General features: G+C 48.5%; 1 protein-coding gene across 1 annotated transcript in view; it reads left to right on the top strand.

The window, feature by feature from the left end:
- The first annotated feature begins 545 nt into the window (after positions 1-545).
- TMEM42 (transmembrane protein 42) overlaps positions 546-24,944 on the top strand; it is an 82,435-nt gene continuing 58,036 nt past the window's right edge. Inside the window, exon 1 of the mRNA XM_085631545.1 lies at positions 546-1,018. Coding sequence (XP_085487671.1) covers positions 833-1,018 — 186 coding nt within the window. The 5' untranslated portion in view covers positions 546-832. The remainder of the gene's footprint in view (positions 1,019-24,944) is intronic.

The following is a 24,944-nucleotide window of genomic DNA, read 5'->3' as shown; positions in this document are numbered from 1 at the left end:
TTATAGCTGACATTTATAACGTTTTCACTATCAAATGAACTGACACGTCTAGCCATGTGTTAAAAGATGTTTCAAGGTTAGGAAATAAACCTTGCACCTGACACGCAGAACATCAAAATACATTGACAAAAACCCACGTTTGCACTAAACTTGATTTTTATGTTGTGTAGATTTTATCGGTGAAATGATTGAGCTAGTAGTGAAGTATTATAATAGTAATTTTTAACATATCAATTATTTTCTTTATCAGATTATTTGCAATGAATTGCGTTAAACGTTTTAGCTCACCAAACAATAACTATTGACTGATTGAGACCTAGACATGTCAGATAATCAGAGAGGAAGGTACAGCGCTCCTCATACTTGCGGCCACCTCAAAACTGTGGGGCTGAGGTGGGGCCCAGCCAGAAGTAGAAGCCGACGCAGTCTGAGACCAACGTGAACATATATGGATGGAGCGTAACAACAGATCCTGAATAATTAGGACGAAGAGCGAAAACGAAAGCAAAAGCCGAACTCCGGAAGTTAGTTACGTAATTAGAGTCCGGAGGGCTCTAGTCGGTTGAGAGCGTCACAAAAGTAGGTCGCTAGTGTGAATAGAGTCGGAGTACGGTCAGACCAGGGGAGACGAAGAGAAGCATAAAATGCACCGGCCATTTCACATGGATCACTGACATCTTCCCGCTGTTTCCGACCTGGACGCCAATTTACTGTGAGGAAAAAAAATCACCCAGTGAAAAGTCAGGGCGCCGCCTGCTTACAGAAGATGCTTCAATGCGGAAGACACGAGAATTAGCATACAAGGGATTGCAGTTTCAAGCAACGGATTGCCATGGAGATTCTGAGCAGGGGGTCTCCCGTGACTGCAGTGGGAGTCTTCTTTGCCCTTCTTGCAGGCATGATGGGAGCCCTGGCATCCGCTTCGGCAAAGTTAGCACTGGGTACGGGTCACCTGAGGGAGGTATGCATCTCGACAGCTACGGTTTGGCAGGCAGAGGCCACGGCACTGTGTGAGTCGGTAAGTAGCGCTGGTACGCCAGTCCTTGTTTCTATATTTGCAGCACTGAGCTGTACCTAGCCGAACTCTGAGATATACGATGACCCTATTAAGAGTCACTGTGGCAAAAGGTGTGCTGCTGAATTGAGGGTAACTTCGAAATGCAACATAGTTACTCGCGCATTGCAATGCAAGCACTGCAAGTAAGTGGAATAATGCATCAAACAGCCAATCAGTGCTTGAAATGGAAAAGTAGAAGTGCAAGTACCCTGTACCATACTTTTTGCACCAGACTGCTGAGTATCCATTGCTTCTGGGAAACCTGGCCTATTGATGAACGTTCAGTAAATCACTGAATGACCAGTTCCAGTTCATGCCCCTCTCCAGTGGTCGAAGTGGGGAACTGTGGGCGGAGAATCAGAGGGCGGGAATAACCTGAGGATTGGATCAGTGGGCGGAGTTAGAGGTGTGGCCGGGATTGGCAAAACATCCCAATCTTTAGTATTTGTTTGGCATTTCACTGACCAGTTACAGCTTATTATGTTATGTAATTCAACCAATGGATACACATGATTATTTAATGATTAATACGAGTTATTGACATTAAAATAAATTCACAAAGTGGGATATGTTTCTAATCTCAGAATGTCCCAAATATGCTTAAAAATGGAAGCACAAGCCATTTGTTTCCGAGCCATGGATTTTTTGTCGTCAGCAATATACACAGAGACAATCAATTTTACGTCTGTAAATCACTGTATGAGAAATGTTACAAGGTGTAGGAGTCACATGACAACCATATTAGTAGGCAGTATAGTTTAATAATGATTGATCTGGAGAAACACGAACTCAGAATTAAAAATTTGCGAACATTCGTGACAAGAATTTTCAATTCTATTAAGGACAACGGAGGCGAGGATTATGCTTCTCAATCTTTACTAGGAAGCTCACAGCAGCCAATAAAAACAAAGATAAAACCACGTGACAACCATAGAGTCTCGTCCATAAAAGGTCCCTGTCAGCACATAGAGTCCTCTTTCTTTGCTGCTCCGCAGCCAGTTAAGTACCTTATGCATTTTTCTCTCTTACAGTGTGATATTACTTCAGTGTTGGTTTGTTGAAAGTTTATACGCTGTAATTGTTGTTTATTACGAAGCGCTGCTTTGTTGCGCGATTTGTTCGTTGTTATTGATTGATTATTACGAAGCGCTGCTTTGTTGCGCGATTTGTTCGTTGTTGTTCATTGATTTATTGCTTATTTTGAGGCGCTGCCTTGATGCGCGTTCGCAGTCAGTGCGAGTTGTGTTGACGGAGGTCTTAGCCTCATCGAGTGTGTATGTTGATTGCCTTTCCTTTTCAGTAGTGCGAAGCGCTGCGGGCGTTTCCGTATCCCGTCGGTGAGTTTGTCTCACGTCATTCGGGTTTGTGGAGCGGGAGGTAGGGGAGCGAGGACGCGCGTCTGTCTGACGCGCAGTCCTCTTTTACTATCTGTGCGAGCCTGAGCCAGCGCGCATGCGCGGCGGCCATTTTGCCCGCGAAAATTAGTCGGGCTTGAATCGAACACAGAGCAGTGTGTTTTAACTGCTTAAGACCCGTATTTGTACCGTTTTTTCGGCGGAAAAGGCTCGTTTTGGCTCCCCAGACGCCCTTCTGTTTCTAAAGTCAGTGGGGCTGTATAATTCAGCATAGGCTTTGCCTAGAGTGGGATTGGTGATTTGTATTGTGCAAGCCCTCCCTCCCTCCACATCTAAACTTTATCAGTCGGTGTCTTCATTGGTGCCTGTATTGGGGGCTTGCCTGGGGTTACCACTCCCCCTGATCTCCTGTGTGAGAATATTGATTGTGAATTTTGACGGACTTCACAAATAATCCTCAGGGTCGTTAATTGCTCACTGTGTGGCAACTATGTCTGAATATTATGAAGAGGATTATTATTATTATGATGACGAAGACCCTTCTGGGTCTATGGAATATGACCTCGTTGAGGCATTGGACGCAGGTGTGCAGCAGTCTGTCAATTCCGCATTGGTGAGGGCGATTGCGCCATTGAAGCGCCATCTTTGCTCTTACGCAAAGAAACAAGGCTGGGTTCCATCCTCAGCTTCCCGTCCTACACCTGGGGGTAAGGTAAGAACGAATCCCCATGCTGCAGATTTCGCTAGGCTCGCACGCTCGATGGCGGAGCAGGAACGTTCTTCTCCTAGAGAAGCGACAATTACTGAGATCTCCCAGGAGGATGATGGCCAGGATACCACACCTGATCCTACAACGGACGAGGAAGAATCTCCTCGCCCTTCCAAGAAAGCACGGAAGGAGAAGCACTCTGGCCCGTCCGCATCACCTAAAGTGCTCACGTTCGAACCAGCGGACATTATCCACCCTAACTCATCTTCCTGGCTACCACCGCAAGAGGTAGCAGATTATGTTCAATCCCATCTACGTCAAGCATTTGATACGGACGTACGGGCACGACTACGGTCGGAATGCCCGCGACCGGAGCTAGCAGACAAGGTGGCGGCTACCCCGGAGGTGGACCCGTCCATGTTGACGTACTTGAAAAAGTACTCAAAGGATCCTAAGAAAGGTTTGGACAGGTCCTGGCTATCCTGCCAGGATAAACTACTAGACGTCATAGGCCCCCTGACCAAGATTCTCGAGATCGGCTTTAGGGCCAAAGAATCCTCCATTGCAATTAGCCCTGATGAGTTGATCGGCTGGGCACAACGGGCAGTGTGCCAGCTGGGCAATGCTAATTGTGCATTGTCGACGGAACGACGCAGGTCCATTCTCCTAAAGTTAGATCCCAGGCTGGCCGAATTATCTACGTCGGAGTCGGGCCCACTAGCCCAAGGCCTCCTGTTTGGTCAACCCTTTCTCAAGGAGCTCACCAAGTTTGTTGCCACATTTAGTGGGCTTGACAAGGCCCAGGGTTCGTTAAAGCGGGCTTTCCGCCCGGTTTTTGGCAGGGCCGGACGCTTCCGGGGGCGCTCGTTCGGCCGGGGATATAACCAAGGCGCCCAACGTGGACAGCAGAGAGGTGGTTATCAGGACAACTCAGCCAACACCTCCAATTGTTATCCCTCGCGACGTTCCAGGAACAGGTTCCGCAAAGGTGGCAGATTTGGAGGAAACTCCAACAACCAGCATGATGCCGGAAATTCAGGTGAGCCTCATTCCCTTCTCGGAGGTGACATTGGGGGGCAGAGTGGCATGTTTTCTAGACAAATGGCGCGAAATTTCGCAAGATGCATGGGTGTTGCAGACGGTGCAGGGGTACAGGCTGGAGATGTACGCCTCCCCTGTGCAACACTCCCGCCCCCCCCCTCTGTATTTTTCCCGACAAGATCAGAGCTTTATCACGGCAGAAATCAATTCCTTGCTGCAGAAGGGCGCAGTGGCGCCCTCCGAGGTTCACCCTCACGGTTTCGTGAGTACTGTCTTTCTCGTAGACAAGAAAGGGGGCGGTTCCCGCTTGGTGCTAAACCTCAAAGAATTCAACTCGTGGATTGTTTACAGGCACTTCAAGATGGAAGGGATCCATCTACTGCGCGACCTTCTCCAGGAAGGAGACTGGATGGTCCGTTTGGACCTGAAGGACGCGTATCTCTCCATTCCCATTTTTCCACCTCACAGGAGGTTCCTGCAGTTTGTCTGGGGAAAGGTATGCTACGAGTACAAGGTCCTCCCGTTCGGTCTGTCGTCAGCACCGTGGTGCTTCACGAAGCTTCTGAGACCAGTGGTGGAAACTCTCAGGGCCCGGGGAGTCCGCCTCATTATATACCTGGACGACATAATTATTTTGGCATCCTCCCCTCAAACGGTACAAACGCACCTCAATTGGGCGATCAAACTATTGCAGAGCTTGGGGTTCATTGTCAACCCGCAGAAATCAGTGTTAATCCCCTCTCAATCCATCAAATTTCTGGGGTTTACGATCAATTCAGTGACGTGTCAACTCTTACTGCCGATGACAAAGGTCAGGGCAATCAAGAAAGAGTTGCGGTCCATCCTACTCAGACAGACGACGTCCTTGAGATCTTTAGCCCGCATAGTGGGGCTCCTGGCTTCTTCCATCCAAGCGATCTTCCCGGGCCCCCTTCATTATCGGGCCCTTCAGAGGCTCAAGATCCGCCATCTTCGGAAAGGTCTCAGTTATTCAGAACAGATACCTCTCTCAGAGGAGGCGAGACTGGAGATGGATTGGTGGTTAAACCACATGGAGGCCTGGAACGGCCGAGCGCTATTCGGATCGACCCCGGATGTGGTGATCGAATCAGATGCCAGCCGGTGGGGTTGGGGAGCCCGGTGCGGCACGTTATCCACGGGTGGTCGCTGGTCGCCAGACGAACTTCATTTGCATATCAATTGCTTGGAACTGTTGGCTGGTTCCTTTGCGATCAGATGTCTGTCACCGCAGAAAACAGATTGTTGTATACTCCTTCGGATGGACAATATCTCGGCGGTACGTTACGTCAACAAGCTGGGCGGTACCAGGTCGCGGATGTTGGCGGAGATCGCCAAGGACTTCTGGCACTTCTGTCTGCAACACAGAATTTCGGTGGTTGCGGAATATCTGCCCGGTTCCAGCAACCAAGTGGCCGATTGGAATTCCCGCCACCTACAGGACTCCAGCGATTGGAGGCTGTTGCCCACAGTGTTTCGACACCTAACCCACCTTTGGGGCCCTTGCCAGATAGACCTTTTTGCGTCTCGACTGAACAGTCAGGTTCCCCAGTTTTTCAGTTGGAGGCCGGACCCGGAGGCGTTAGCCACAGATGCATTCCTGCAGGAATGGCCGAAGTCCCTCTGTTACGCGTTTCCCCCGTTTCTCATGATCCCACGGGTTCTAGCACGAACAAGAACTTTTCAGGCGGAACTCATTTTGATCACTCCTCTATGGAGGGCTCAAGCTTGGTTTCCGGTGTTACTGGACATGTGTTGCGAGATTCCGATCCTCCTTCCTCAGATGCAGAACCTATTGCTGGACCCTCTTCAGAATCCCCATCCTTTGGTGGCCTCGGGCCAACTTCCTCTCGTTGCTTGGCGGGTTTCAGGGACAGGTGGAGTGTCCCGGGCCTTTCGCGAGAAGCTAGTAACTTCATCAAAGAAGCTTGGTCGGCCAATACTCACAAGCGATACGCCTCATCTTGGAAAAGGTGGTGTGATTGGTGCACTCAACGGGACGTGGATCCCGCTAAGGCACATGTGTCTTTAATGGTCAACCTTTTGGCTTCTATGGCGTCCTCCGGGTTGGCCTACAGGACGGTCAACAACTTTCGGTCCGCCATATCGGCGGGGCATTTACCTGTAGATGGTAAGCCCATTGGGGAACATCCTTTAGTTTGTAAATTACTGAGGGGAGTCAGGATGGTGAAACCCCCTTGCCCAAAGTACTCTCTTCTGTGGGATGTTTCTCTTGTCCTCCGATTCCTGGAATCTTGGCCATCCAATAGGTTCTTGTCTCGTAAACAACTCTCAGCTAAGCTGACTATGCTTTTGTGTCTCGTTTCTTGCAAACGGGTTTCTGACGTCCGAGCTCTGGATTTAGCGGGGCGTAGATTTACACCGGAAGGGATGTCTTTCACCTTGTCCAGGAGAACGAAGTGTAACACTACTTCAATCACATACCCGGTTTTTCCTAACAATCCTAAACTGTGCGTGGTGCAATGTATTAAGGATTACGAGGTGAGTACTGAGGAGTTTCGTGCTGATATGCAGGGGCAAACTTATTGCTTTGCAAAAGCCTTTTCGCCCAGTGACGCCAGCTACCTTATCGCGGTGGATGCGCTGGCTCATGAGCGAGGCAGGGATTGATATCTCCAAGTTTGGGGCTCACTCTGCGCGCGGAGCCATGGCTTCCAAAGCATTTGTAACGGGTGTAAGCCTAGTGGATATCATGAGTGCAGCTGACTGGTCTAATGAAAGTACTTTTAAAACGTTTTACTATAAGCCGATTGTCAATGTTGCTTCAATGGTGGTGGCTCAGCTTTGAACAAGCATAATCGGAGCCTCCGGTCCTGACATAGAATTAAAAATTTGCGAACATTCGTGACAAGAATTTTCAATTCTATTAAGGACAACGGAGGCGAGGATTATCCCGCCCAGAAATACATTGTCTAATGTACTGCTATTGACTGCATATTTGCTTTCAAGATTATGATACTGTATGTATTGGATCATGCTATTTTGCATTGCTGTGTATTTTTCCCCACCCATGAGAAATGTTACAAGGTGTAGGAGTCACATGACAACCATATGAGTAGGCAGTATAGTTTAATAATGATTGATCTGGAGAAACACGAACTCAGAATTTAAAACATAATACCATGTTTGGGGGTTCACTTTAATAATCATTATTGATTTCTATCCAAATGAACACTTTTTGCAACATTAGGATAATTAAAGGCTTAGGGAAAAAACATAAATCTCTAGTTAATACCTTGCAGTTTGTATGCAGCTCTAAGATAAAAGTTAATAGCTCACTGTTCTTTGTTAGGATTTTAACTTCTAAACTGCAAGTACCAAAAGGATCTCACTGACAAAAGCAATAACCCACTGACCTATTTACAATATGTGCACTTTGTGATGGGCATGGTACATGTTCTTAGCAGCAGGCACATTAACCCTATCTTTCCATGAGTCAAACCTTCCACTAGACAAAACTCCGATTTCGCTCTAGGAAGACGTTTATTCACTGGAGTTATGACATTTTTATTATTGCCAAAAATTGCTGTAGGTGCTTTTAAACCCATAATATACAACGCCCCCACTCAAAGTCAGCACCCGTTGCGGTCGCACTGCCCTAGAGCCAGCTCTTCTGAGGGGTCCTGTGACCTCAGTGACAGAGTCGCTGTTGCTCTAGGGTCTGCTACTTCATAGGCCTGCCTGCAAGACTGGAGGTGAACTTCAGCATAGATTGTGGTGGGCCACACCAGGGATTTTCCGGATTTGCAGGGCCTTCTAAGGTCTAGCATGGGAATGTGCTCCCTCAGGAGAGTGGTCTGGGGACTGCTCATGAACGCTAAACCTGGTTCCCCAGTTCTAAATTCAGCAGCTCTGCCCCCATTGCTACATCCGCTTCCTCACTGAACACCATACTGCCCAACTGAGAGAAATTCACACAGCCTTCAACTACAATCCAATTTGACCTGCTATAAACAACTGGATGTGACTCAATTCAAATTACGCACTAGGCAAGAGCAATATGCTGCCTAAAGGAAAAAGTAACAACATCCTGGAAAAAACAACCACTCATAGGGAATGAAAGATTAAATAAAGCATGTGAAATGTAAACAGAAACAACATGGTGAACTTAACGCTTTTACACTCACTATTCAGAAATCAGTGAGTGCTTCTGCCTGAAAACTACAGGGCCCAGAAAGGACCCATTTCAATGTCCACTGCTTATATGCTTACAAAATGTAAACAGTATAGTTTAAAAAGACCACATTTGTGAAGACAAAGCCGCCCTACACATTTTGTTTTCCAATCCACCCATCAACCAGGTATTGCAGTACCTCCAGGTTTGGCGCACTTCCGGGGAAAAACAGCGCTTCACTGGCAAACTCAGTAAAGTGAAGCTAATGTTTTTGGGGTTGGAATAAAACCGATCTGGCCACTTTAAGAACACTCCGTCTTGCTTTATTTAGTTATTGATTTTTCATATTTAGAACCTTTTTTTTCTGTGGCTGCACTTTGGAATAGAAAAATAGCAAAACTGCATTTCCAGCAAAAGTGATTTTCTTTCTTGCATCCATTTCACAGGCGATCAAATGAACGACAGGAAGAAAGAGAGGGTGAGAACCATTTCTTGACTGACGGTTTTCGGTAAGTGAGGAGGAGCTAGACAGAGAGAGGGAATAAGAGTAAGAAAGAGTGGAGGGGGGGCAGCTGCCAGCAGTAGAGCAGAAGCGGACACCTTCCTTGTCTTGTCTGGGCAGGAAGCAAGAGATGGAGACCTTTTCCTTCTCTGCTCCCCGCCCGTCCCCAACAGCCACAAATGCCGAGCCTTCTCTGCAGGCCTTGGATGTTTCTTATGTCCAGGGACGCATGTTCAAAATAAAAAAGTAGGGGAACGGAATCTATAGAATTAAAGAAGTAGGTCACGCCGTGCCCTGCTGATCCCGCCCACTTCGACCACTGCCCCTCTCCGAACTGCAGCGTCAATGCCACAGCTGTTGATCAGAAACTTTCCCGACGGAAAGATTTCACTACGCAAGCATACCAGCCAGCAGCAAACGCAGTATTTCGTCACAGTTTGCATTTGTTAAACTTGGCATCTTTGGCGTCGTGTCCCCTGACTTTTTGCCTCTACCATCTGTATTTTTGATGCTGTGCTGGATTTCGTTTTTGCTAGCTCAGATGATTTGGCACTTTGCCACTGCTGATCAGTGTCAACGTGTAAGTGCTTCCTGTGTAAATTGTGATTACAATTGTTTCTCCCTGATTGGTATATTTGATTTACTGGTAAGTCCCTAGTAAAGTGCACTTAGTGTGCCAGGGCCTGTAAATCAAATGCTACTAGTGGGCCTCAAACACTGATTGTGTCACCCACATGAGTAGCCCTAAAAAGATAACGTTGACCTGCCAATGCAGAGTCTGCACACCGTTTTGAACTGCCATGTCAACCTGACAAGTGCCAGGCAATAACCTTCCCTTTTTAGGTCGAGCCTAGCAGCGCATGCGCTGCTCTGCAAGGCTTCTTGTGTCTACTCCGTGTGGGTCTGACTCCTCCCACACATTGGTTTGGCTTTTGCGTGTGCCTTTCAGTAATGAAAGCACGCAAATGGCTAAAGGTGGGTGCAGGTCCTCTTTCGTAATGTTCACTCCCACGGCGTTTTGCTCTTGGGAGCGAGCAGCGGCGCGCAGGGTGGCAGCTGCATTCCTCGTGGGTCAGGTTACTATTTACACACAACGTTCCGTGATTTCGCTTTCAAGCTGGGGGCAATTAGTGCTGTGTGTCAATCTGCCGAAGACATTCACGCTTCGTTGCACACCTCACATTGCCATTTACTGTGAAGCTGCTGCGTAAAATGTGACCAAAACGTTTACCCTGCGCCTCGCAGTGCTGATTGTTTCACTAATTCATAACACTTTCGTCTTTCTCTTCACTTCCACAATTCGTTCACTACGTGCAGTTCCTTAAAGTTCTAACTGCGCCACAGTGACAGTTACTCCTAGACTACGCTCGTTCGTGAGTCACGAGCGTTCGCCAGCATATGATTGCATCAAGATCTATCGGCAACGAAACGGTCTCAGATCCTTTTTCTCATACTCTCTCAAGCTTCGCGCATTTACAATAACTTTTGTCTTCAAACACTTTGCGCTGTGCCTCCGCCGCAGCACACAATATCAAACTACACCGATGTGACAGTTGCTCTTTATCACTCAGATTGACTTTGAAAGAACAGATGTCGGCACTTTCACCTGTGTGCTGTTATTCGGCTTATTTAATAAATAAAAAACAAGCCTCCTGCCACACTTTAACAGGCTGTCTCTTTCACTTTCCAGCATGTAGCGCTTGGTCTTTGTGCTTTTAGCTACACTCCACATCCATTTTCTGATACGCTAGGTTTGACGCACCCCAAATCCCAGGCTGCCTCACACAATCCTCACGGGGGTGTCAAGTGCGATTGCTCTCTTGTAAGATCCCAAAGGCAAGACCTATTGGCTATGCCAATGCTTGTTTTTACCTGTAAGGCACCACTATGGTAGGCCCAAGGTATCCCCATGGGCAGGGTGCAGTGTATGTGAAAGGTAGGACATGTACTGGTGCGTGTGACATGTTCCTATAGTGAAATTCTGCCAATGTTGTTTTTTCACTATTGAAAAGCTGTCTGTCCCGTAGGATAGAATGGGGAAAAACTTTTTAACATCTTACAAGTATAACTTCCCATTGTGACAAGACTGAGAAATAAAATTTAGGCTCTCTGAACTCAGAATTTACTAACACATCTGTTAGACCTGGCATCTTTGGCGTGGTTACCCCTGACTTTTTGCCTCTACCTCCTGTATTTTTGATGCTATGCTGGATTTCGATTTTGCTGGTTTAGATGCTTTGGGCACTTTGCCACTGCTGATCAGTGTCAAAGTGCAAGTGCTCCCTTGGTAAATTGTTGTATTGATTGGTTATCCATGATTGGTATATTTGTTTCACCTGTTAGCCCCTAGTAAAGTGCACTGCGTGTGCCAGGGCTGGTGATTCAAATGCTACTAGTGGGCTGCAGCACTGATTGTGCCACCCACAGGAGTAGCGCTAAGATGATGTCTTAAGCCTGCTTGCAGTGCCTATGTGCAGTCCAGGACTGCCATGTCGACCTGGCCAGTGCACCTACTGACCAGGCCTTATCCTTCCCTTTCTGTACATGTCAGGCATCCCTATGGTGGCCCTAGGTACCCCCCTGGGCTGGGTGCAGTGTATCTGAAAGGTAGGGCATGTACTGAGGTGTGTAACATGCCCTGGTAGTGAATTACAGCCATTTTCGTTTTTCACTGCTGAGAGGCTATCTTGCCCATAGGATAGAATGGGGAAGGCTGTTTACATGCCTATCTTCCCATAGGGGCAAGATAGAAAATCCAAGTTTGGTATCTCTGTGTTCAGAATTTAATTATACATCTTTTTAGCAAGATGGTTTTTAAATTCACTGTGTGGGAATAGCACTTTTTAGAAAGTAGCTATTCTCCTGTTTAACCTTCCTGTGTGCCTGTGTGCTGGTTGGCTGACTGGTGTCAGGTGATGTGCTAGGTGGCTTCAGGAGCCTGGATGAGTCAGCAGCAGGGTGAATAGGGAGATCTGCTTTAGATGGGTGGGAGGAGTAGTCCCTGGGTCTGAATAGGGCTGCCCCTGACAAACACAAAGCTGGCTCCACCCCCTGCTGGCCAGGCTGAGGACTCTGCCTCTGCTGGCACAAAGAAGGCTCCACCTCCTGCTGAGCGTCTAACGACCCTGCCCCTCACTCTGAAAGGAACCAGGTGCTCCAGAGCAGAGCACGCCCAGGAACCGGTTTGAGCAGGGGAATCCCCCCACTGGAACAAAGAGAGACAAAGACTTGGAGGGGTATAAGAAGAGGACCCCAGACACCTAAAACGTTAGATCACTTTGGAACTAAGAAGAAACCTCTGCCAAGGAGAAAGCTGGAAGAAACTGAAGAGGAGAAGACTGCCTGCTTGCTGTTTTGCTTTGCTGCCAAGGAGAGGGGAAGGACTTTGCTGTGTCCCCTTCTTTTGATTCTGATCTCCAAGGGCCTGAGAAGAGCTGGCTCCCTGTTAAGAAGTCCCAGGAACAAAAGGACTTCACCACCAGCTCCCCTGGAACTCTGCTGAGAGAGTTCTGACCTGCCTTGGAGTGCTTGCCCAGTCTTGGGGCTTCAGGAGGTCGTTTTGCTGTGTTTAGGGAGCTGGGAAGCAGAAGCGTGAACAAGAGTGACTGGTACCCAACGCATCATCCGATTGCGTGTCGCAAGACGAGAGTGCGTGGAAAATTTCATCGCGGCACCATCGCAACACGCAGGGTCTCCGCATCGCCGAGTGCGTCGAGCATCGTCCCGAAGCGTGAAGCTTCCTGCCATTGCGAGGGTTGTCGCAGAACCAGTTTGCGGGCCGCACCACTGCCGGTGCGTGAAAAGTCTCCAATCGCTGCGTGCGTCGACGCAGAGTCCCGTTCCGTGGCGCATCGAGAGTTGCGGCGCCGGAAGGCAACGCTGCGCCACGCATCGCACCACATCGAAGAGTGTCGCATCGAACCTGTGCGGGAAGCTTCCCCCTAAGAAACCTACGCAACGAAAGCCAAAGGTATCGCATCCTCCCCCTACAGATCGGAGCCGGCGCATCCACCTCTGCTGCGTGAAGCAGGGCTGCTGCAAAGCCTCCCCAGGATCTCAGGAGCATCGCATCGCCTTTGCAAGCTTCCTTGTTATAGCTTTTGGGAACCTTATCGCAACTACAGGTACTGTTGGGCACGAAAGTGTCGCATTTTGTGCATTGAGAGTCGCATTGTGCAGGACACTGACTTTTACATCCTGGAGTACTTTCTGCAAACTCTGAACTATCTTTAAAGTAACCTTTTTGAATTATATGTTGGTTTGTCTGTAGTATTTGGTCTTGTGAAGTTTTTAGTAAAGATACCTTATTTTTCTAAAACTGGTGTGGAGTAAATCTGTGGTGTTTTCACTGTGTTACTGTGAGTGTTGGTACAAATACTTTACACATTGCCTTTGATAGCCTAGACTGCTCAGGCCAAGCTACCTAGAGGGTGAGCAGGGGTTATCTTAACAGTGTATCCCCCTTTCCCTGACTAGAAGCAAGGGTCCCTACTTGGACAGTAGTACCTACCCTGCCAACTAGAGACCCCCAGATCTAACATTGGTGGTCAGCGGTGGGATTGAACTTGTATTTATACTTGACCCACAGTAATTGGTGTACATCACTAGTTTTAGTGCAGACCAATAGACAACCACATACTATTTTTTTTTTTATTCTATTTTTGAGTAACTCTTCAAGAGCATCATGTCTCAGGTGGCAACAAGCGAGAAGGCAGAATTGGAGTTTTCCATTGCGGATTTATATTCATACAAAGTTGAAGATCTCAAGCAATTCTGCAAAAACCGTGGTTGCTCTTTTAAAAGCGGAGCTAGAAAAGATGTGCTACAAAGAGTCCTGAAGGCCTGGTGGGAGGCCCAAGAGGAAAGTGATGCAAATGAAGAGGATGGTTTTGTTCCCCAAGATCTGCCTGTGAGCAGACCAGTCTCAAGGGCTAGCAGCTCCCATTCCAGTAGGGGGCTCACTCCAGAGGAGCTGGAGGAGAATCAAAGGGTGAGAAACCATGAAATGGAAATGATGAAAATGAAAATGAAGCAATTGGAAGTAGAGAAGGACAAGGCGGCGGAGGAGAGCAAGAATGCCCGTGCCTTGGAAGAGAAGAAATTGCTTCTGGCTCATGAAGTGAGCATGAGAGAACTGGACATCAAGGCCAAGCAGGTGGAGTCCGGTTCAAATGGTGGCAGCGCACAGCCAGTGCAGGGGGGTAAAGTATATATCCCCAAAGATTTAGTACAGAATTACAATAGGAGTGAGGATATCTATTCCTGGTTCACATCGTATGAAATTGCATTGAGGATGAATGGGGTGCCTGAACAGCATTGGGGGGCGGGCCTGTGGAAACATTTTGAGGCTTCTGGGAGGAGTGCTCTAGAGCCCTTAGAATTAGCAGGTGCCATGACCTATCCCAATATGAAGGAGGCCCTATGTCTCAGGTATGGACTTACTCCAGAGCAGTATAGACTGCAGTTTAGAAATTCCAAGAAGAAAGAGTCTGAGACTTGGATGGAGTGTGTGAATCTGTACTCGCGGGCACTGGATGGTTGGATGAAGGGCAGCCAGGTAACTGATTATAAGGGGTTGTTACATTTAATTAGTTGGGAGCACTTGAGTAGTCTATGTGTTCCAGAGCTGCGCCAGCATCTTTTAGATAGCAAGTTGACGGACCCCATTGAGCTTGCTAAGGAGGCGGACCGCTGGACCAGTACCAGGGTCCACAGAGGAATTGTGGGTACCATTGCCAAAGGTGGGCAGGGTCCCCAGCAGAAGAGTGGGGGGGACAAGGGTAACCAAAAGGAGTTCTCACAAGGGCCCCAAAATAGTTCCCAGGGTAACCAGTCCCAGCCCCCCAAGTCCAAACCCAAACCAACCTGGCCCCCTAAGGGCAGGTCGGATAACAAGGGTCCCATTAAGTGTTATCACTGTCAGGAATTGGGTCACAAGTCTCCTGTGTGTCCCAAGAAATCCCAGGCACCCACTGGTGCTCCAACACCGGGGATAGCTAGTGTAGCTTTTGGGGGGGATTTAATTTCTAGTGATTTGGAGGGTTTAGCAGTTATGTCCCTTGTCTCTTTAGGAGACACAGAGATGGTCCAGGAAACCCCTGTCCCTGATAACACTAAGAAGTACAGGCAGTGGGTGACCATCAATGGGAGGAGGGTGGAGGCTCTCAGGGACACTGGAGCCAGTGCGACTACGGTCAGGTGTCAGTGGGTCCCTGAGGAGCTGATCATTCCAGACGTACTTCACCCAGTAGTGTCAGCTGACAACTCTGTGCGCCTTTGCAAGGTAGCACATGTTCCCTTTGAGTGGGGGGGGGGTCTCAGGTCCTCTCAAAGTTGTTGTGAGTCCATCCATGCCAGTAGACTGTCTGCTAGGTAATGACCTGGAGAGTTCCCCGTGGAAGGAGGTGGAACGCCAGGCTCATTTGGAGATGTTGGGTTTGCCTGAGTGGGTCTGTGTGACTACCCGGTCCATGGCAGCTAGACAGGGTTGTGAAGCAGACCTGGAGCCTGAAACAGTGGCCCAGGTCCCTGCCAGAAAGAGGAAGGGCAGGGGGCGTGGTGCGTCCACCCCCGCTGTTCCCACGGTCCAGGAAGGGGCAGAACCTACGGGGGATGCCCTGGAGCCTACAGGGGAACAGGTCGCTGAGCTGGGAGACATACCTGAGCTGACCCATTGGCAGCAAGAGGGTGGTCCCTCCAGAGAGGAGTTCTGCCGTGCGCAGAAGACATGCCCTACTCTTGAAGGTCTGCGGCACCAGGCTGTAGACCAGGCAGCAGGTGCTGATCCGAAGAACTTTTTTCTCTACTGGGAGAATGACTTGTTGTACAGTGAGCCTAGGTTTGCTGAGCCCAGTGGATCACGTACCCTGGTGGTACCCGCAGGGTTCAGAGACTTCCTACTGGGTCTGGCTCAGGACGTGCCGCTTGCAGGACATCTCGGGCAGGACAAGACCCGACAAAGGCTTGCCACCCACTTTTACTGGCCCGGGATGAAGACGGACGTCGCTTCCTTTTGTAAATCATGCCAGACTTGCCAGGCAAGTGGCAAGGCTGGAGGAAAATGCAAAGGCCCTCTCCAGCCTTTTCCGGTAGTGAGCACCCCTTTCGAGCGGGTGGGAATAGATATTGTGGGGCCACTGGACCCCAGGACCGCCTTAGGCAACAGGTTCATCCTGGTCCTGGTGGATCATGCCACCCGGTACCCGGAGGCTATCCCTCTCAGGACAACCACAGCCCCGGTGGTGGGCCGTGCGTTGATGGGGATCTTTTCCCGTGTGGGTTTCCCCAAAGAGGTGGTATCTGACCGGGGTACCAACTTCATCTCCAGGTATATGAAGTCTCTGTGGGAGGAGTGTGGGGTAACTTATAAGTTCACCACTCCTTACCACCCTCAAGGAAATGGGTTGGTTGAAAGGTTCAACCGGACCCTGAAAGGCATGATCATGGGGCTGACAGAGCCCATGAGACGGAAGTGGGACGTCTTTTTGCCATGCCTATTATTTGCCTACAGGGAGGTACCACAAAAGTCTCTAGGGTTCAGTCCCTTTGAGCTTTTGTACGGGCACCCTGTTAGAGGACCTCTCAGTCTGGTGAAGGAGGGTTGGGAGAAATCCCCGGGGAAAACCCCTCAGGATGTGTTCAGCTATGTGCTGGCCATCCGCAACCAGACACAGCGCTTCCGGGCCCTCGCTCAGGCGAACCTGGAAGCCAGCCAGGATGAGATGAAGAGGTGGTATGACCAGCATACCACTCTGATGGAATTTCAACCTGGGCAGATGGTGTGGGTGATGGCGCCAGTGGAGCCTTGCGCGCTCCAGGACAAGTGGACTGGGCCATATGAGGTGGTGGAGCGCAAGAGTGAGGTGACCTACCTGGTCAACTTGCGATCTCCCAGGAACCCCATGAGGGTCCTACACGTGAACCGCCTCAAACCCCATTTTGAGAGGTCTGAAATAACAATGCTACTTGCTACAGATGCAGGTATGGAGGAGGATAGCGATCCTCTTCCTGACCTCCTGGCAGCTAAGGAGCAAGATGGGTCAGTGGATGGAGTGGTCCTCTCGCCCACCCTGACCCCAGAACAGCAGAGGGACTGTCGCCATGTGTTGGGTCAGTTTGCATCTCTGTTCTCCCTGACCCCCGGTATCACCAACTGGTGTGTCCATGACGTGGACACGGGAGATAGCATGCCTGTGAAACAGAAGTTTTACCGGGTGGCTGACAAGGTCAGGGCCAGCATCAAGAAGGAGGTTTCTAAGATGTTGGAGCTAGGGGTGATTGAGCCCTCCAGCAGCCCCTGGGCTAGCCCAGTGGTACTTGTACCGAAAGCTGCTGCACCAGGTGCCACTCCAGAACTTAGGTTTTGTGTGGACTACCGTGGGCTCAATGCTGTCACGAAGACTGACGCACACCCCATCCCCAGAGCTGATGAGCTCGTGGATCGGTTGGGAGCTGCCAACTACCTCAGTACGTTTGATTTAACTTCTGGGTACTGGCAGATTGCCTTAACTGATGGGGCCAAGGAGAGGTCTGCGTTTTCAACGCCAGAGGGGCACTTCCAGTTCCGTGTCATGCCCTTTGGGTTGAAGAACGCCCCTGCCACATTCCAGAGACTGGTCAACCAGGTACTGTCCGGGCTGGAGCAATTCAGCGCCGCCTATCTGGATGACATCGCTGTGTTCAGCTCCACTTGGGAAGAACACTTGCAACACCTCTGCGCAGTGTTGAAGGCTCTGCATAGTGCAGGCCTCACTATCAAGGCCAGTAAGTGCCAGATAGGGCAGGGTTCGGTGGTGTATTTGGGACACCAGGTAGGAAGCGGCCAGGTGGCGCCCCTACAAGCCAAGATAGATACCATCCGGGCTTGGGAACCCCCCAAAACCCAGACAGCGGTGAGAGCCTTCTTAGGACTCACCGGGTACTATCGCCGTTTTGTCAAGGGGTATGGCACCATTGTGGCTCCCTTGACAGAACTAACTTCCAAGAAGTTACCGAAGAAAGTGATTTGGACCAGTGCCTGCCAAGAAGCTTTTGATGCCCTGAAGGAGGCCATGTGTACAGCACCTGTACTCAAGGCGCCTGACTTCTCCAAGGAATTCATAGTGCAGACAGACGCTTCTGAGCATGGAGTGGGAGCGGTGCTCTCACAACTAAATGATGAGGACTTGGACCAACCGGTAGCTTTCATTAGTAGGAGGCTACTTCCCAGGGAACAGAGGTGGAGTGCGATTGAAAGGGAAGCTTTTGCTGTGGTCTGGGCGCTGAAGAAGCTGAGACCCTACTTGTTTGGGACTCACTTCCGGGTTCAGACGGACCACAGGCCCCTCAGATGGTTGATGCAGATGAGGGGTGAGAATCCTAAGCTGTTGAGGTGGTCCATTTCCCTACAGGGGATGGACTTTACGGTGGAACACCGCCCCGGTACAGAACACGCCAACGCTGATGGTCTGTCCAGGTTTTTCCGCCTTAGCGATGAGAACTCCCAAGAGGGTGGGTAGTTCTCCCCACTTTCAGCTGGAGGGGACACGTGTTAGACCTGGCATCTTTGGCGTGGTTACCCCTGACTTTTTGCCTCTACCTCCTGTATTTTTGATGCTATGCTGGATTTCGATTCTGCTGGTTTAGATGCTTTGGGCACTTTGCCACTGCTGATCAGTGTCAAAGTGCAAGTGCTCCCTTGGTAAATTGTTGTATTGATTGGTTATCCATGATTGGTATATTTGTTTCACCTGTTAGCCCCTAGTAAAGTGCACTGCGTGTGCCAGGGCTGGTGATTCAAATGCTACTAGTGGGCTGCAGCACTGATTGTGCCACCCACAGGAGTAGCGCTAAGATGATGTCTTAGGCCTGCTTGCAGTGCCTATGTGCAGTCCAGGACTGCCATGTCGACCTGGCCAGTGCACCTACTGACCAGGCCTTATCCTTCCCTTTCTGTACATGTCAGGCATCCCTATGGTGGCCCTAGGTACCCCCCTGGGCTGGGTGCAGTGTATCTGAAAGGTAGGGCATGTACTGAGGTGTGTAACATGCCCTGGTAGTGAATTACAGCCATTTTCGTTTTTCACTGCTGAGAGGCTATCTTGCCCATAGGATAGAATGGGGAAGGCTGTTTACATGCCTATCTTCCCATAGGGGCAAGATAGAAAATCCAAGTTTGGTATCTCTGTGTTCAGAATTTAATTATACATCTTTTTAGCAAGATGGTTTTTAAATTCACTGTGTGGGAATAGCACTTTTTAGAAAGTAGCTATTCTCCTGTTTAACCTTCCTGTGTGCCTGTGTGCTGGTTGGCTGACTGGTGTCAGGTGATGTGCTAGGTGGCTCCAGGAGCCTGGATGAGTCAGCAGCAGGGTGAATAGGGAGATCTGCTTTAGATGGGTGGGAGGAGTAGTCCCTGGGTCTGAATAGGGCTGCCCCTGACAAACACAAAGCTGGCTCCACCCCCTGCTGGCCAGGCTGAGGACTCTGCCTCTGCTGGCACAAAGAAGGCTCCACCTCCTGCTGAGCGTCTAACGACCCTGCCCCTCACTCTGAAAGGAACCAGGTGCTCCAGAGCAGAGCACGCCCAGGAACCGGTTTGAGCAGGGGAATCCCCCCACTGGAACAAAGAGAGACAAAGACTTGGAGGGGTATAAGAAGAGGACCCCAGACACCTAAAACTTTAGATCACTTTGGAACTAAGAAGAAACCTCTGCCAAGGAGAAAGCTGGAAGAAACTGAAGAGGAGAAGACTGCCTGCTTGCTGTTTTGCTTTGCTGCCAAGGAGAGGGGAAGGACTTTGCTGTGTCCCCTTCTTTTGATTCTGATCTCCAAGGGCTTGAGAAGAGCTGGCTCCCTGTTAAGAAGTCCCAGGAACAAAAGGACTTCACCACCAGCTCCCCTGGAACTCTGCTGAGAGAGTTCTGACCTGCCTTGGAGTGCTTGCCCAGTCTTGGGGCTTCAGGAGGTCGTTTTGCTGTGTTTAGGGAGCTGGGAAGCAGAAGCGTGAACAAGAGTGACTGGTACCCAACGCATCATCCGATTGCGTGTCGCAAGACGAGAGTGCGTGGAAAATTTCATCGCGGCACCATCGCAACACGCAGGGTCTCCGCATCGCCGAGTGCGTCGAGCATCGTCCCGAAGCGTGAAGCTTCCTGCCATTGCGAGGGTTGTCGCAGAACCAGTTTGCGGGCCGCACCACTGCCGGTGCGTGAAAAGTCTCCAATCGCTGCGTGCGTCGACGCAGAGTCCCGTTCCGTGGCGCATCGAGAGTTGCGGCGCCGGAAGGCAACGCTGCGCCACGCATCGCACCACATCGAAGAGTGTCGCATCGAACCTGTGCGGGAAGCTTCCCCCTAAGAAACCTACGCAACGAAAGCCAAAGGTATCGCATCCTCCCCCTACAGATCGGAGCCGGCGCATCCACCTCTGCTGCGTGAAGCAGGGCTGCTGCAAAGCCTCCCCAGGATCTCAGGAGCATCGCATCGCCTTTGCAAGCTTCCTTGTTATAGCTTTTGGGAACCTTATCGCAACTACAGGTACTGTTGGGCACGAAAGTGTCGCATTTTGTGCATTGAGAGTCGCATTGTGCAGGACACTGACTTTTACATCCTGGAGTACTTTCTGCAAACTCTGAACTATCTTTAAAGTAACCTTTTTGAATTATATGTTGGTTTGTCTGTAGTATTTGGTCTTGTGAAGTTTTTAGTAAAGATACCTTATTTTTCTAAAACTGGTGTGGAGTAAATCTGTGGTGTTTTCACTGTGTTACTGTGAGTGTTGGTACAAATACTTTACACATTGCCTTTGATAGCCTAGACTGCTCAGGCCAAGCTACCTAGAGGGTGAGCAGGGGTTATCTTAACAGTGTATCCCCCTTTCCCTGACTAGAAGCAAGGGTCCCTACTTGGACAGTAGTACCTACCCTGCCAACTAGAGACCCCCAGATCTAACAACATCTTTTAGTAAAGATGATTTTTAGGTCGAGCATCAGCACGCATGCGGTGTCTGCAAGACCTGTGATAATCACTCGTACTGAGTGTAATCCCGCCTGCCGCTTGCCATTGGTTCAGTTGTGCTTCACTTTTATTTCTGTGGTCCTTATTGGTTAGTGCTCCTTATACATTACTTCCGTTTTAGGCCAGGAGTACCGGCCAATTACAGTTTTATTACAGTGTAGGTATTTATTGTCTTTTTTGTGGGACTACTTATTTATTACCAAGGTGCCGCTTCACTCGCAGCCATCCACATATGTTTTAACGACACGGGTGGCGCGCTTTGTTTCAGCACGGCACCCGCTTTAATGCAATCTTTTATCTTGCACGCTCATTATTGCTGCTCCTTGCTTCTACGCTCCCTGCCACGGTGCGCGCATTTACGGTGGGCAAAATAGGTGACCCACTGCCTTCCAGCGCCTTGCTGTTCTTTTAAACCGGCGCGTTCTTTCTTCAAGAAACCTGCTTCAAGGCAGATTTCATTGCCATGGGAACAGTGAGAACGAAGTCTGGGCGAGGAACTTCGCTAATTCTGCCGTTGTTCAGTCGGTAAGAACACCGGCACAGCAGACAGCACATCACTTAAGGACAGCCCTGACCGGAATCTTCCGCTCTTTCAGCCATTATATGCTCGCCATGGATGCAGTACCTGACTGCAGCCATCCGGCCTTACGTCATTTGTTTAATAGGCTCGCATTCCTACTGCGGCCAAGATGACTCTGATTGTTGCCTTCACTTATTGGAGTTGAGGAGAGTTGAGAACAAACAAGAAGTGATGGGACTCTTTAGTATTCTCTGCCAGACAGGTCATAGTAAGGCCCCTTCTGTCCATTTCTGGAGTTTTGACTATGAATTGGCATGTTTGTTTATTTTGGTTTGTGTTTACAAATGCTTACCAGTGACAGCCCCAAACGATTCCTAAACGTTTCATGATTCCAGTGGCATTTTATTGTGCGCTGCACCTAGCTATAATGTCTGTGTAATACTATACCTAATAGACTGATCTCTTTTAATTCAAGAAAGCGATCTAGAAGAGAGTTCAGAGCAACTCAGTCTCATTTGAAGCATTTGCTTATATACAGGTCGCAGGTGCCTCCTTTGTGCTGAATGTCCATTATAAATGGTAGGCTGGGTTGGCCACACTTACCTCCCTTGTACTGAGTTCACCATGCACGACCCATGGCCCAGATTGGACCAGGCTTGGGAATGACTTTTCAATACAGACGCCAGAAATATTGATAAACCAAAAATGTATTAATGCATACACTGTGCAGTCATAGCTCAAGTGACATATTTATTGTCAGATCCAGGTAAGAGATTTGCCTACTGGTAGATGGTGATTTTAATGCTAGGTTGGGGAGCAGGTCATTGTACCTAAATGAAAATCCTTTTACATGCACAGACTCAAACGTTGATGTGATGCGTGTTCAGGAGCCTCAGGGTGTTCTGCTGTGTATTTATCTACTGGAACATGATCTGCTTTTTAATACCCCTGCCCTAAAATCTCCCAGCAGCCCACTCTTGTGGAACATGGAGCTAACTCAGTTATAGATGACATCTTTACTGCAAAAGCTTTACCCAACGGATGTATTCCCAAGCATTCATAGCGATCACATTTTGCTTACTATTATGATTACTCCTGAAGGCAAGCCATATGGTTATTTTGGAAAAGATAAATGAATCTATTACTTACAGATCATTGTTATTACTTCCTCCTCCGTCTTTCTTGTCCCAGTACACTTACAACATGAGTATGCAGCCAATCACCAACACCAGCCCACAGGAAAATGTAAGAAAGAGAAAAACTTCCAAAATAGGTCATTAAAACAGTAGGTGATATTTTAATTCAAGGCCTCATTGAAGCTATTACATGTGAACCAAAATCTTATGCAAAACTTCCATCCAGCTAAAGTTGGAATAGGGCATGAAGTTGTGTAGAGTTGTCAAGGCGGCAGGATTGCAAATATCATTTTAGGGAGAGCTCTTAAAAGCCACCCAAAAGGTAGACACTACCCTCGTGGATCGACTCTGAAAAGTGGCCCAAGATAAAGCATCTCCTTTCGATTAAAATAAATTAAGAAACTGAGAACATTAAATCAAAGCTCACTGTCACCCAGCCAATCTCCATAATAAATAGATACTGAAAAGAACACTTTAGGAGACAAATATTTAAGACTGTGTACTCTAGAGGCTCAAAAGAACTCCTAGACAACTCCTCAGGCACTTTGGGGATCTCAGGTGGCAGAACTTGAGGAATATCTTTGACGAAGAACTAAGAGATGTTCCCCAAGTACTTATCTCCCAACACTCGTTGTTCCATAGATGCTATAATTTGGATTCAAACCCAGGTGCTCCGGTTCCAAAGTGGGTAGCTTAACCACTAGACCAGATTTCCTCCATACATTTTAGATCTGGCTTGATGTTCTGCTGCACGACCTGTATTTTTTTTTTTTTTTTTAAGAACCGTTTTTATTGATTTTCAATTTACATTTATCAAATAAGCAACGTAGTACTTCAAAGTTGCTCATTTTACAGTACCGCAGCAAACATTGTTTGTGTTTTAATGTCATATGAATTCAATACGTAGCAGTCAAATATAACAGCATAACCAACAAAACTTGAAGGTGATAATCATAACTCATAAAAAAGCATAAGTAAATCATAGGACTTTGCATTACGTTACTGTTTTTTTTTTATGTCAGAGATAAGAAAGGGAGATAGGACCCCTTGTCGGAGCTAGGGCCTGTTGCGGAACAAAGTATGGGACTGAGATATGTTAAGTGAAGCATGCCCTATATGATTTCCTCATGATGCTTCTTGTGACGGAAGGAAGGAACTGAATGTCACTCAGGGTTACACATGGCCCATGTGGTTTGGGTGGAGAGCCATCCCTCCCTCCCAGTCTCGGTGGGGGTCAAAGCCACTGTAGTTTGTTACACTTACAGGTCAGGTGGATCCCCCGCATTTGGAAGCTAAGTAGTCCTCCCATATTTGTGTATTTGACTGCTTCCCCATACCATTGCTTTTGTCTGTGCGGAGTGTTTCCAATTCAATCCCACCCCAATTTATTACAAACTCTACCCACGGCTGAGCCCTTGGGCCTCTTGGGTATTTTCAGACAATACTTAAACTTCTCTTAGGTAGTAATGTGTTGTTACTCAATATGTTTCATTTACAGTTTGTGAGCACTCTTTTGTTAATGACTTCTTCGGCATGGCTGCCGCTGCAGGCACAACAGCTGCGCACTGCCCGAACCGTACTTCGCTGACATGTTCTTGTATTTTATTTATTTTATTTTATTTTGAAAGTTTTATATAGCGCGAACATGACCACTGAGGGTATCAGAGCGCTTTACAGATTATGCATAACGAAGGTTATAAGCAAAACAAAACAGAATAGTCAAGGCAACGAAATCAAAGTCTAATTGATTTTAGGTGTGTTTTTCAAAGGTTTCTGTTACATTAGCGTGCAAGGTAAAACAAAAAGTTTTCTTCAGTGCGGCATGCTGCATTTGATCTTTAACAATGGCGGCTGCACGTCTTTTCTTTTGTTGTGCGTGGCTTGTCAAACAACGTAAGTTTAAAATTTGTGGAGCGCGGCTTGCCGCACTTCATCTTTACCAATAGTGGCTACCAATAGGACACCAGCGTTCCGGGCAGGGTGCATGCGCTAGCAAAGTGAAAGCATTAACACAAGCACCCATCTCCTACTAAACCAGCCCCTGGCCCATAATTATGCTTGCGCATTACACACCCGGCGCAGGCGCATTGTTTACGGTTGCAGTTCTATAACAATTTAAAAGTCTGGCCTGGCAGGAAGCAGGGCCAGTGCAGTAAAGGGAGGGCAGATCAACTCCTATTTTAGCTGACTGTGCACAGCAATGCTTCTAAAAGTACGGTGTCTATTTCCTAAGTAGATTAACACCACCAATTGCTCTAACTTTCAACAATGCACAACCTATTGCATTGCAAATGCTTGTTAAATTGTGTGTTTGAAAATGCCACTTTAAAAACGTAGGCATTTTCTTGTTTAACCATTCTGTGTGCCTCTACCTGTTTGTGGATTGACTGTCGGGTTTTGAAGTGACAGGGGCTAGGGATGTGCATTCACAGTAGACAGCCAGTGGTGGGGGGGGGGGGTGCCTGGCCCTTCCTG

The sequence above is a fragment of the Triturus cristatus genome, chromosome 10, assembly GCF_964204655.1.
Source record: "Triturus cristatus chromosome 10, aTriCri1.1, whole genome shotgun sequence".
NCBI lineage: Eukaryota > Metazoa > Chordata > Amphibia > Caudata > Salamandridae > Triturus > Triturus cristatus.
Note: the sequence above shows the minus strand (reverse complement) of the source record. Positions and strands in the feature narration are given on the sequence as shown.